Below are 13383 nucleotides of genomic sequence, written 5' to 3'. Positions count from 1 at the left end.
TGTCCGTCTCTTCTGTGAAATTGCTGATTTTTTTTTTAATTCAAAAAAACTTTATTGACTTGATATATATACCATCACAAAAGCACTTTAAATAGAACACTTTTGGAATAAGCTCATCCATGATATTCTCTAATATCAGAAAAAACAAACATTTTATGACAGTTTTTCAAATTGATTTCAGCTTAAAAAGGCCACATTTTAGACAGCAAAAACACTTTGTTTATGAATTACATAGCCTATATAAACTTAGCACAAAAAGTAAGGAACTTTGCATTTGGTAGATTATTTCTCTGTGGTAATAATGCTTTTTGGCAATAAATCTTATACCGTTGGAAAGCCTGTTTAGTTCCCTTTCAAATGGTGCCCCAGGAACATGCATTTGTGGGATGAGCAGCAGCGCTGAGTATGTGGGTTTTAAAAATTTGCCAAATCTTCTCTGCCAATGCCAAACTATTCTGCCATTGACTCGTTTGGTGTTTGGTGGATTGGATGATTGAAGTTTGAAGAAACAAGAAATATTGTAGCGTGTGGAAGAACCATACACAGCTACAACAGCCTGGCACCCCCTCGTCATGCTGGTCACCAGCCTGGTCACACACTGCTATGGGATGGCATCCCATTCTTCAACTAGCATTAGTCGCAAGTCAGCCAACGTGGTTGTGTTGGTCACTCTGGCACGAACAGCACGCCAAAGCTAATCCCACAAGTGTTCCAGGCTGTTTTTAGATAACTTTTTTGGGGCTTTTCCCTTTATTATATATAGTGACAGTGGATAGACATGAATGGTGGAGAGAGATGGGGGATGACATGCAGCAAAGAGAAGCAGGTTGGATTCGAACCTACGCCACCGAAGGACTCAGCCTACATGGGGCGAACGCTCTAACTGGGTGAGCTAGAGGCCTCCCCAATGACTACATTTTTAAAAGCTGACTCCCAGCAACCTGTTTCACAGCCTGAATATGAAAATTCTCTGCTTCTGGGAGAATTTTGTGAGACTCAAAGTCAGCAAATCTGCCAAATTCTGCTTTGAGTGTGTGTCGCGTGATTGCAGTTTGAAAACAGTTTCCGGTCTTTTTGGTTTGGCGCACAACTAGGTGGGCCAAACGTTATTGTGAATCTAAATTGATATGCTGGCCGGATCAAAATTTGCGAGGGGCCAGGTTCGGCCCACGGGCCTTGAGTTTGATACGTGTTTTAGAGGGACACCAGGAAGTCCCAAACGGACAAGGAAAATACCAAAAACGTTTAAGTTTCCGTTCTTCTTCTTTCTGTAAAATCTGAAATATCTAGCAACAATAGGGCTGGCATTGTTCTTTGTTTCATTGTCACAATGTCCAAAGAAAAGATCAAAACCAACCATGTGTAAGTGCGTCTGACAATACTTTGACTTCTCTAACATGTCTGTGGCTCTCAGCTCCAGTCAATGGTTACTAGCTAGCAGCGTAGCATTGCTGGCACCATGACAAAACAAAAATATTTACTCAGTTTCTCGTTATAATTATTTGTCCTACTGAAGACATAATTCTTTAAAACCATTCACAAATATATAGTTTACATTTCCTAAAACAGCTGGTCACTGTAGCTTTTAGCAAACGTGCCTCAAACTAGAGGAAACAGCGCACATGTTGAGAACTATTTTCTGTGGCTGATTAATCCACGTTTGGTGCTCTAACTATTTTGGGCAGCGGGACGGTGTGTGTGGGACTGAGTCAAAAAATAAAATACTGTGTGTGTATTTATGGTAATAACGGAACATGTCACCCAGTGCAACAGTGTGGCTCACTGTGCCTTTAAAATTGTTCTTCTATTTCTTTGTGATTATACACACTCTCAGGGGAATTATCTTGTTGGATGAATAATTCTGTACTTTAGTTATATTTTAGTAATTATCGATGGTTCTCACTCAAAGGATACTTCCCTATCATTTGATCATTTTGAGTCCCATTTCCCCACTGGAACGTCAAAACTTCAAATGTGCTCCATGGTCACTGCTGATGTCGTGAAACTAAACAAAGGTCACAGGTTGATTTGCAAATCAACATTTATCGGTGATGAAATTTCATTTGTGTTGAGTGTTGGATTCATTTAAAGGTCCCATGACATGCTGCTTTTGGATGCTTTTATATAGACCTTAGTGGTCCCCTAATACTGTATCTGAAGTCTCTTTTATATAGACCTTAGTGGTCCCCTAATACTGTATCTGAAGTCTCTTTTATATAGACCTTAGTGGTCCCCTAATACTGTATCTGAAGTCTCTTTTATATAGACCTTAGTGGTCCCCTAATACTGTATCTGAAGTCTCTTTTATATAGACCTTAGTGGTCCCCTAATACTGTATCTGAAGTCTCTTTTATATAGACCTTAGTGGTCCCCTAATACTGTATCTGAAGTCTCTTTTATATAGACCTTAGTGGTCCCCTAATACTGTATCTGAAGTCTCTTTTATATAGACCTTAGTGGTCCCCTAATACTGTATCTGAAGTCTCTTTCCCGAAATTCAGCCTTGGTGCAGAATTACAGCCACTAGAGCCAGTCCCACAATGAGGGGGGGCAAGGTGGAGGATGGGGACCAGCTTGCAGCCACGGTTGTAGCTCTATTTTCTCATGGGTGGGCCAAATTCTCTGGGCGGGCAAAGCAGAGAAAGGGGCGGTAACCTTTCGCCTTATGACGTCATAAAGGGAAGATTCCAGATCGGCCCATCTGAGCTTTCATTTTCTCAAAGGCAGAGCAGGATACCCAGGGCTCAGTTTACACCTATCACCATTTCTAGACACTGGGGGACCATAGGCAGGCTGGGGGAACTCATATTAATGTTAAAAAAAAAAAAACTCATAAAGTGACATTTTCATGCCATGGGACCTTTAAACGATTATCACCGACCCTTTTTTTGACAAGAAACAAAAACAAGAATTCAGCACAAGCAGGTGGCAGTTAGCTACATTTGCACAAACAGAATTTATTTGGCCATATCGAAGATATATATTCACAAATGGAAAAAAAAGCTTTTTCACCTTCCGTAAGTCACCGTAGAAAATACAGTAGACATATTTACAGAAATTCTTGATGACTTCAGAAAATACACTGCTGTTTTGTGTAGCGTTTTGTTTTTACAAACACATTAGAGACATATTAATAATACAAGCATGGAAGCAGCTAGCCTACCTACTAATAAGTCTTTTATGTCAAAAGGGCGATCAATTTTGAGAGTGAAAAAAATGTCTCATAAAACAAAAATCAGTTCAAATATGAACAGAGCCAGAAGCTTGACCGAAGTATTTAACCGGGGGTTCAAGTTTCTATGATATTACAAACTGTCTAAAGTCAGGTTGCGTTTGAGTTTTAAGAACACACCATCATATATATAAAAACTATTCCTGTACAGATACTTCAGGGAAGATCAATGGTTGTTATGATACTGTAAGATTAAGGATGTGCTTCTGGACTACTATTCCCGTTTTTTTCATCATGCAACACATCAATGTGGACCTCTTAGTATGCTGGTCACGGAACGACGTCATTAACATCGCTCCCAGGCTGCATCCCAGGGAGCTCCAGCCTCTCACACTCTGTCAGCTTCAGCGTTAGGTGCTGGGCGATGTCATTGGGTTCTGTGTACAGTGCAGCAGGAACATTCTGAAGGAGAGAGGGACAGGTTTAAGGCTACATTTACATTGCTACGTTTTGGTTTCAAAAAATGTCTTTTGCTACGTTTACACCACACATTCACACTGCTCTGGCGTTTCAGAGCCTTTGGAGGAGCCGCTTTTGGTTTGGAATGTGCAGGGTTGTGTTGCAGTCTCAACGGCCGCAAACGGAGACCTTTGGCAACACCGACGCCAACGTTTCGCCGCCTGACTGGGTCTTAGGCCGGCTGCACACTGGCTGCGTGGCGTTTCTGTTGCGTGGCGGCTGCGTGGTGTTTTCTATGTCTTTGCACACCAGAAACGTGTCTGACGCGGCGCTGCTGCTGCTAGCCTTGTCTGTACACATGGATGTTTCCCATTGATAAAATGAAATACCATGTTAAAACATAAACATATACTGATTTGATTACAGCAAAGACAACGTCGGCAGTATTGACGGCAAAATAGGCTACAGGATATGGTATTTCATTCAATATTTGAAAATCGATAATTATTTATTATTATTTTTTTTGTATTACATTTATATCTGCATTTATGTCAAAACCTAGAGACTTTCAAACATGAAAATGTCATTTATTAAATGTATTTGTGTTAAAATGACGTTTTTACTGGGTGTAACTGAACAGGTCAAGATGTATTAACACGGAGCGGTGAGTTGATGCAGTAGACAAATCAAGTTCACATTAGTAGTCACTACTAACAATCATTAGTAAATGAACATACATATTTTTTTTCTGGAGTCATGTTGAAATATAAATATAACATTTCGCAATATTTAACTAAAGAAATAATTTACTCTCATAAACATTTTTTTTACTTTGTGGCAGTATGATTTTAGGACCAATGTACTCAAAACATTAGTTCCAGTAAAACAGAAAGGATAACAATGCATAGATTGTAATTTCCAGTGTATTCTGCAGGTAGAGATATTACAGATTTCCATTCTTTGTGACCAAACAATTCCTCACTGCCCAGACCCCATCATACTTCTAGAATCGCAATAAACGGAAATCGCAATACATAATCCAATCGGCGACAATGTATCGTGAAAAGAATCCAATCGGGACAAAAGCACACCGTCCCAGCCCTAGTGAGTGCACGACGGGTCACAGCTCACCTTCAGTTCTGCTATCTGGCTTTCTCTCGTGCTGAACTCTCGTAGCATGAAGTTCTTCCCAGCCTGGAATCAAAAACAGCACCAGCACCCATTACTCGTTAGAGCCTTTACCATTAGTCAGTGTGGATAACTTCGGCCATATTTAAACTGCACCATGCGCTGTACTTCGTCCTGGCTGGAGGAAACCAACTTGCCTCGTGATACAGTCGTGTGTCATTTATTCTGATCAGCACTCCGTCCACTCGCAGGAAGAAACGCAGCAACAAGAAGAAACTGGTGGGCATCACCCTCTGCATCAGCAACAAGACACACAGCAACATGTTACACTAAATGTATCCGTTCAAACTGTTTGCATGCATCAAGAAACAGTATATTACAGAAATGCAAACAAAAAAAATTGCATTTTTTAGCTAACAAATTGCATGTTTTTAGCTAGCTACAGGCACTTTGTTGGCCTTTGAAACAATTTGTTGCATTTTGTGGCGCAGATTGTTTTCCCCTGCGGTGGGCGTGGCTTTTGGAGTACGAGGCCATGCGCTCTGGGCAGCTTTTACGTGTGAATGTGTTGAACTGTGAGAGCTGGGCTCTCCCGGAAACGTCCCTGAATAAATTAAGGGTTAAAAAACATGAGCTGTCTGCTGGAATTATGCACTGATTACACCGACTGTGGCCGAAAAATGAATTCAAAGCTCAGTCTTCCTCTTAAATCAGGGTTTTCCTGACCATTATAAGGTTTGGGTCGAGCTGTTTTGGGCAGCACCTAAGCCGGATTAACGTAACTTAAAGACTTTTCTAATCATCATCAATCATCTAATCTAATAATTGAGTTGGACTTCTTTAGCGAGTTTTGTCTTGAAGCCTTTTGAGAGTTATGTATTTATTATTATCTGCTGTAGTTTCAGACACAGATATGGTGATAATAATGGTCCAAAATGATTTGACTTTTAAAGAAAAAAACTAAAAGACTCAAAACTACCATAAAGTGACACAAAGTGACTTCAAAGAGATGCCAAATAACCACAGAGACCCCAAAGAAAACACAAAATCTATGGGGAAATTTATTGAAAAAACGTCACATTTTCTTGATGAAGGACGCCTAAACCCCCCCGCCAAATACGTGCTTCTGAGTCTTTCACAAACCGTGGGAAAACAATGTTACCAAATCTGGTCGTCGTTTTGATCCATAGTATCAGCTGTTCCTATTCCTATAATTCCTATTTGGAATTATTTCAAAAATTACGATTCCAGTAGAATCGTTTCTTTATTGGAATCGTTTGGAGGATTTGGTTTCAAATCTGATCATGGGTTCCAAATTTAAGTTTTGCTTTCCGAAGCAGCCAGGCGCTTGTTGCGTTGCAGCCATGGAGCTCTAGTCTGGCTTTGTTTTACACCCGGTAAAACTGCCACCCACCATTGAATACAAATAAAACTCTTATTTGTGAAAATAGGCATGTGACCCGTTTCCACCCTACCACTCAAAGAATCAGAATCAATAAGAACCGGAATCTAAAGGAAGAATCGCAATTGGAATCAGAATTGTTCAAATCTAAACGATGCCCAACCCTACGCAGCACTCACAATTTTGGCGCTGATCATCGAGACGCCGTGGTCGTGCAGCTCGTCCTCGAACAGCAGCACCTCGTCGAAGAACATGATCTGTTCCCGAGCCTTGAGCTTCTCCATGTTGATACGCTCCGCCGTCTTCACCACCTTCACATGAACCACAGGTGGAAATCAAACACTCACGTAAATCACACACACATAACAAAAAGAACAAAAAGGTGATGAATATACTGTGTTCCATTCCATTACTGAACATCTGTAAGGCTCTTGTTGGAAAACTACCACGGTCCCTTACAGAACTTCTCTGTCACTCAGAGGGACATTAGCAGACTCGCTCTGCTGACTGGCTTTTGATTCATGTTCCACGAGCTCGCTCTGAACTTGGAAAAGCTGCTTTTAACTTTAGGCTGCATTTACATCGCTCCATTTTGATTTAAATTGCTCATATTATGCTCATTTTTAGGTTCATAATTGTATTTAGAGGTTGTACTAGAATATGTTTATGTGGTTTAATTTTCAGAAAACACTATCTTTGTTGTACTGCACATTGCTACAGCTCCTCTTTTCACCCTGTGTGTTGAGCTCTCTGTTTTAGCTACAGAGTGAGACATCTCACTTCTGTTCTATCTTTGTTGGGAGTCGCACATGTGCAGTAAGGACTAATAGCCAGTCAGAAACAGAGTATGAGGGCGTGCCCTGACAGTACCTAGTTAAGGACTACTAGCCAGTCAGAAGCAGAGTATGAGGGTGTGCCCTGACAGTACCTAGGTAAGGACTACTAGCCAGTCAGAAGCAGAGTATGATGGCGTGCCATGCTAGCAGCTAGGCGAGCATTATAACTTGTGTTCCAAAGTGACCACGTTTGTCTCTGAAGTAAAGGCTGGACTACAATAGAGCTGTTTGGAGCAGTTTGTGAACAGTGTTTTCTGTTGGAGATGGTAAGTCCCTTTGAAAAGCAATAATATGAGCACTTTAAAAATGCTGCTACATTTACACCTCTCATTCCCCCTGCTCTGGTGTTTCCCCCTCTCATTCCCCCTGCTCTGGCGTTCCCCCCTCTCATTCCCCCTGCTATGGCGTTCCCCCCTCTCATTCCCCGTGCTCTGGTGTTTCCCCCTCTCATTCCCCCTGCTCTGGCGTTCCCCCCTCTCATTCCCCTGCTCTGGTGTTTCCCCCTCTCATTCCCCCTGCTCTGGTGTTTCCCCCTCTCATTCCCCCTGCTCTGGCGTTCCCCCCCTCTCATTCCCCCTGCTCTGGCGTTTCCCCCTCTCATTCCCCCTGCTCTGGCGTTCCCCCCCTCTCATTCCCCCTGCTCTGGCGTTTCCCCCTCTCATTCCCCCTGCTCTGGCGTTCCCCCCACGCCAATGTTTCGCCGCCTGATTTGACGTTTCGTTCTCTGAGACTAAGCTACTGACGTTACCATGGCAACTACCAGCAGCAGGCAGAGTATACACGCTGCCTCCTGTTTATGCCCAGTATACCAGAATGTTGATGAGATATTTTGGTTTGGCCCTGTTAGTTTAAACGAAGATTAGTTCTTCTACTGGAGCTAAAAACACTTGTGTGACCAGGGATAGCTTTTGGCTCAAAACTCTGCTTAAAAACCAAAACGTAGCACGGTAAATGTAGACTTGGTGCACCCGACTCCTGGAACAAATGACAGCACTTTCTTAAAATCAACTCAATTGTGCCTCTTGGACAATTTAGAAATCTGGTTCTTAACCTGCAAACTTCTACTTGTAACTGCTTTACATAATTGTACTTTCTTTTGCATCCCTATTATCCTAATTTATTTATAAAATAATTTTTCTAATTCAGAAAGTTTTAGTGTCTTTCTATTTTTTTATGATGGTGTCGCTTTATTTCTGTGTGGTTGTTTTTGTCTTTGTAATTTGACACAATGTCTTTATAAAAGAGGGCTGCCCCTCAATGATTTCTCGAGTATAAATAAAGGTTGAATGAATGGATATGACCCACCTGCAGCTGCATACTATCTCCTATAAGAGTGCCTTTGTAGTCTGTGGTGTATGTCCAGTCGTAAGGTCTCACCACCTCCTTGGAATGTTCAGAGTCAGCTCTGGAAGGAGATCACAGAGATTCATGTTAACTACGCAGGTGACATGCTCTGTGTCTGGGAATCAACGCCTTTATAGATCTTTTACATCGTTTTCCGACACAGAACTCCAGTATTTTCAAACTGGAGTTTTCCTTCTTTAAAAGGAGAACTATGCAGTTTTTTTTTAGCTTAATTTACCTTAACTGAACAGCTTGGGAGTCATTGGAATGGTTATATGACTTTTTTCGAGTTGAATGATGGTCATCTCGCTCCCCCCTAGCACCTGTGAGCTGAAAAACCACCCTCGCAACTTTGGGCCGGCGAGCCACCGGCCTCAGCGTCAGGAAGCATGGCGTGATATCAGGTCTCGCCATGTAACGAATTGCTTCACGGCACTGCACACATACGCCCATTCAGGAACCGGCTAACAAGGTAGTGATGGAGTTTTTCACACTATCGTCATGGCTGAGCTGGCTAAAAAGAAACAGAAAGCTAGGAAAGCATTGTCGGAGGAACAGAGAAAGAGGAAACGGCAGACTGACCGAGAGAGGAGTCAGACACGAGTAAACATAGGAGCTGACAAAGAACCACTGTCTAGAACCACTAGAGGTTAGCTGCTTCTCCTCAGGTGCCTCATGTGGTAAACAAATGTATATTTTGCTCTTATATTTATTGGTGTGGGTAGGGCAGCGTAAGGATGACTTTTGGGGGTTTTTTTCTGGTGTGCAGTGTACATCACTGTGTGATGTCTATATTTGTTCCGATTATTATGGGGCCTAGAGATGTTAAAAAACCAGCAAGGCCATCTTCTCAGCAGGTTCTTCTTGATTTACAGCTCCACACCACAGTGAAACATTTCCAAAGTGGCAGTGAGGTATTTTATTGTGACTCATTTATCTATTTATTGTGACCCAAATATCTATTCTGAAGCTGTAGGGGGGGCCTCTATAGAGAAACCTGCCAGCAAAAAGCGAAAGAGAAAACAGCGAAGAAATGGCCAAAACTGCATAGCGCCTCTTTAAGTTGCTCTGACATGAATATCTGTGATGTCCTGTGGTGGCCAGATGACACATTTTAAATTCTGGAAAAAAATTCTGCTCTGAAACCCCTGACAGCTTTGACATATCAAAAGTTAACAAAACGATCCCCCAGCTGGGTTGTTAGTCTTGCCTGCTCTCCTGCCATTCCTGAGCACAGGCCACCTTTACAGCGTCCTCCATGTTGTTGACTCTCTTAAGGGCGTCGATGGCGTTGAATTCGATGCCGTAGCCTTCTGTGTGTTGGATGCGCAGGATGTTGTCACCAAACATCATCTCTGGAAGGGAGGGCATGTTCATCTCCTCCGCTAACCTGGAAAAGGCAAACGGCAAACAGCTGGCTAACACCTTTCAACCTTTAAAGCTATTGTGCGTAGTTTCGGTCGGCCCTCCATGAGGAATTCTAAGTAATGACAACAAAACTGCCAGCACCCTCAGTTCAGCAGCCTCTCTCTCATCATTTGTCACCATCAAGTGCCCCCTCTGTCAATTACAATTCAGTGAAGACTTTATTGCCTTTCTTAATCAAACAGCTTTGTGAAGGTTTTTTATCTGTTGTTTTGTCAGCTACAAAAGCATGATTTCAGAATGGAATGGATGTAGGAAACACCGTCCCATAGTGATGTTTTCCACACAATAACAAATGGGTTATGTAGAAACAGGCTGAAATTTCTCACAAAGTTTGATTTCTCTCTCCCTGAAGCTGACCAGTTTTTGTTTTTATGACAGATGTATTATCTCCCAAACCTGAGGCTGATCTGACTGTGGACAAGTTGAACGAACAGATGGGATAACATTTTCATGTGCCAAATAAGACTGACTGATACAAATAAAATTGATTGATTGTAATAAGCTTACCGTTGAACTTTAATTGAATGCCGTATTCTGGCTTTTAGGGCTGTATGTTGTTGTCTGTCGTTTGTATGCAGGCTATGTTTTTTGAAGTCACATTTGCTAGACAGATAACTGTGGGGAATGGGTCTGTTCCAGTGTTGGTAGTTGAAGTCTATCAACTTGTGCCTGCTGAAGTGTTCGTCCAGCAGCCTTCACTAAAGATGGCGGCATGGTCACACGCAGCGGCCCAGCGCTCTTTGTGCTTCAGTGGTGTTTTTGGTTTGTGTGCAATTCTATGTTTTCTTACTTTTTGAGATACATTGTAGCCTATATATTTTGCTTTAATTCATTTTTTTTCTAGTTGCTTTTGTCTGTGTTCTGTTTACTTAACTTTGTTCTATTTATTAAATTTTTTTATGCACACTGTGGAAGAGCTGCTGAACAAATATTGTGTATCTGAGCACATTGACAATAGAGAGATCTCTCTCTCTCTCTCTCTCTCTCTCTCTCTCTCTCTCTCCCACCTTTTCCTGAATCTAACCTTGGGCCTGTTATGTCAACAGTGCTAAACGTCAACCCACAAGACCAGTACTGAGCTCTGCAGGTTTAGGAGGGTACAGGTTGCAAAACTGGGCCCATGCAGTACTCAGAGACACAGTGTCACGTTTTTGTGTTGCCTTTTCTGGCTAATCATTTCATACACACTTAGAATGGAATAAAAAAAAAAGAATGATCTGCTGTGTTAAACATACCTGGGATGCATAACATGAGTAAAAGCTGAACCCACCGGAGGGCCCAACAGAAATTAACAAGTAAAAGGCAGAAGACAGTTCCATATATCTGCTACCTACTGTTAGAGGAACATCTCACCGTTCAATGTCTTTGGATTTCATGATGTGGTTTCTGGCAGCAGTAACTGTCCATGGTCCAAAGGTGTAGTCCTGCTTACTGCTCTTAAAGCCATGTGACATCATCGTGGACAGAGAGGCCAACATCAACTACAAAAGAGATCAATGGCAGGCTTTTCAAAAGGCGTTGTCTGTTAGTTGTCCGTCATCATTGTCGGCTACTTCTCAACTGTTGGGAGGAAACACTGAGCTGACTGAGTTGGATGTGGTTGAGGAGGTCAAGGCTCTGTGTAGGCCGGTCAAGTTCCTCCACACCAAAATCGGTAAACCTATTTCTCTAGCTGCATGTTAACATTTGTACAGGGCTTGTAAAAAGAGTCTGAGGGTGGCCAAAAAGCAGGTCTAATAATTTCCCATATACTACTGTTACCAAGGAAATGGTAGGTATTGAGTAACACACATACACAAACACAAGGTAAGGAGGAGAAAAATTGGACTGGCAGTAAAAATAAAAAAAATAATCCTCCAGCCCACCAGACCCCAATTGCTTGGGATCTGCCTGCAGAGTTGCTGCCAGTTGCTCTCTCACTCACTCACTCACTCACACACACACACACACACACACACACACACACACACACACACACACACACACACACACACAGTGTTGTTAGTGCATGTTGTCTTTGTCTTGCTCTTCATTGACGTTTAAAGAATACACACCATGTGTTTTGTATGTAGGCCTACTTTCTTGATTTGCACTAATACAAATAAATGGATTGTTTGCACAATTAATGCTCATTTCAATTACCTACACATTTTAAATGCGTCGTTTTAATTCAGTTCATAACTTCCTAATGCTCTCTTCAGCCCCCACCAAGTAAAAAAAGTCACATAATAATGTATTAATTAATAACGTTCAAAAGACTTAGCGTTACAGTTGTTCGGCTGCCAGTTTTCCCCCCCATTATACCGTTTTTCAAATACCGTTAACGTTACACTTATTAGAATATTGGATTGCTGTACACCTCTTTCGTTAAATGGGTACACTAATGTCAGCAAAAAAATAACTATCAAAAGCTTTTCCAAATGTATTTCCTTTTAGTTTCTGAAAAATATATGTTTTAACGTTGACAATAAGGTTAGTTTCGCCTCATGTATTATTCCAATGCAGTGCTTCAGAGAGCACTCTGTCGTGGCGGTTGAACATTAAAGACAGCCGTCCATGACCAGAAAACTCGAAGTCACTACAACTGTGTGTTATAACGTACATTAACAGAAAGAAAAATCTGTTTACCTTGGATGCTGTCAACTGTTAGCTACCTGTCATGGAGGCTACTTGAGTGCGCTGGTATAAACTGTCCGCTTATGTTGCTACGCTGGCGCTGTAGTTCCGGTCTTTCTTTGTGTCCTTTTCCTGCTGTTGCAGTCTGTCTCCTGGTACTAAAATACCGGGTCTGTCTACAGAGCCAATCCGCCCCCAGCTGTTGCTGCATTCACTTTCTGGGTCGATTTATTGGTGCTCTAAAGTAAATACAATAATATATCTCAACACACAGAACATATAGGGAGCGCACCATCGTCTAAACATGTAGGGGACTTTCACTTGATATATAAAAGATCATTTTAAAAGTTGAAATGCATTAAAGGTGCTTTAAGTGATGTGATGCGTTTTTTAGGCTACAACATTTTTCGTCACATACAGCAAACATCTCCTCACTATCTGCTAGCTGCCTGTCCCCTGAACACACTGTAAAAAAACATCTCCTCACTATCTGCTAGCTGACTGTCCCCTGAACACACTGTAAAAAAACATATCACTATCTGCTAGCTGCCTGTCCCCTGAACACACTGTGAAAAAACACGGTCTCTGTAGACAGCCCATGCTCCACAAACGCCAACAAAAACAAACTGCGCCAACCTGCACCACCAAACATAACAAACAGTGTTCCAGCCAATAACCGACAAGAAGGAGATGGTTGAGCCATCACTGCAGCAGCATTAGCCAGTAGGCTACTTCCACAATGCACGTTCATGACTCAACCAACTCCTCCTTGTCAGTTATTGGCTGGAACTCTGTTTGTTATGTTTGGTGGTGCAGGTTGGCGCAGTTTGTTTTTGTTGGTGTTTGTGGAGCCTGGGCTGTCTACAGAGACCACGTTTTTTTACAGTGTGTTCAGGGGACAGTCAGCTAGCAGATAGTGAGGAGATGTTTTTTACAGTGTGTTCAGGGGACAGGCAGCTAGCAGATAGTGAGGAGATGTTTGCTGTATGTGACAAAAA

The 13383-nt window shown here is 42.0% G+C and overlaps 1 protein-coding gene across 3 annotated transcripts; it reads right to left on the bottom strand.

Moving 5' to 3' along the window:
- Positions 1-2937: 2937 nt before the first annotated feature.
- On the bottom strand, positions 2938-12604 carry tiprl (TIP41, TOR signaling pathway regulator-like (S. cerevisiae)). 3 transcript variants are annotated; one of them, XM_031311036.2, is made up of 8 exons: positions 12398-12604; positions 11123-11250; positions 9552-9731; positions 8303-8402; positions 6341-6472; positions 4957-5052; positions 4763-4825; positions 2938-3634 (listed from the first exon to the last, which is right to left on the bottom strand). In XM_031311036.2, exons 2-8 carry the CDS (start codon positions 11245-11247, stop codon positions 3503-3505), a joined length of 828 nt encoding a protein of 275 aa, XP_031166896.1. In that variant the 5' UTR covers positions 11248-11250; positions 12398-12604; the 3' UTR covers positions 2938-3502. The 3 variants fall into 3 exon arrangements, with proteins under 3 accessions (XP_031166896.1, XP_031166898.1, XP_031166897.1); XM_031311038.2 differs by having other exon boundaries at positions 12424-12543; XM_031311037.2 differs by lacking the exon at positions 12398-12604 and adding an exon at positions 12276-12384 and having other exon boundaries at positions 11123-11252.
- Positions 12605-13383: the final 779 nt, after the last annotated feature.

Source organism: Sander lucioperca, chromosome 13 (assembly GCF_008315115.2).
Source record: "Sander lucioperca isolate FBNREF2018 chromosome 13, SLUC_FBN_1.2, whole genome shotgun sequence".
Lineage (NCBI taxonomy): Eukaryota > Metazoa > Chordata > Actinopteri > Perciformes > Percidae > Sander > Sander lucioperca.
The sequence above is the reverse complement of the archived record's forward strand: the minus strand, read 5'-3'. Positions and strand labels throughout refer to the sequence as shown.

What these genes read in the sequence shown, in the direction of transcription:
- tiprl (XM_031311036.2), bottom strand. Translation starts at nt 11,247, where the DNA reads ATGTTGGCCTCTCTGTCCACGATGATGTCACATGGCTTTAAGAGCAGT. An exon ending in GAGATAGTATGCAGCTGCAG is followed by an intron (nt 6,473 to 8,302) that starts GTGGGTCATATC and finishes GTTCATGTGAAG; the next exon opens with GTGGTGAAGACGGCGGAGCG. An exon ending in GCCAGATAGCAGAACTGAAG is followed by an intron (nt 3,635 to 4,762) that starts GTGAGCTGTGAC and finishes TCTCTCCTTCAG; the next exon opens with AATGTTCCTGCTGCACTGTA.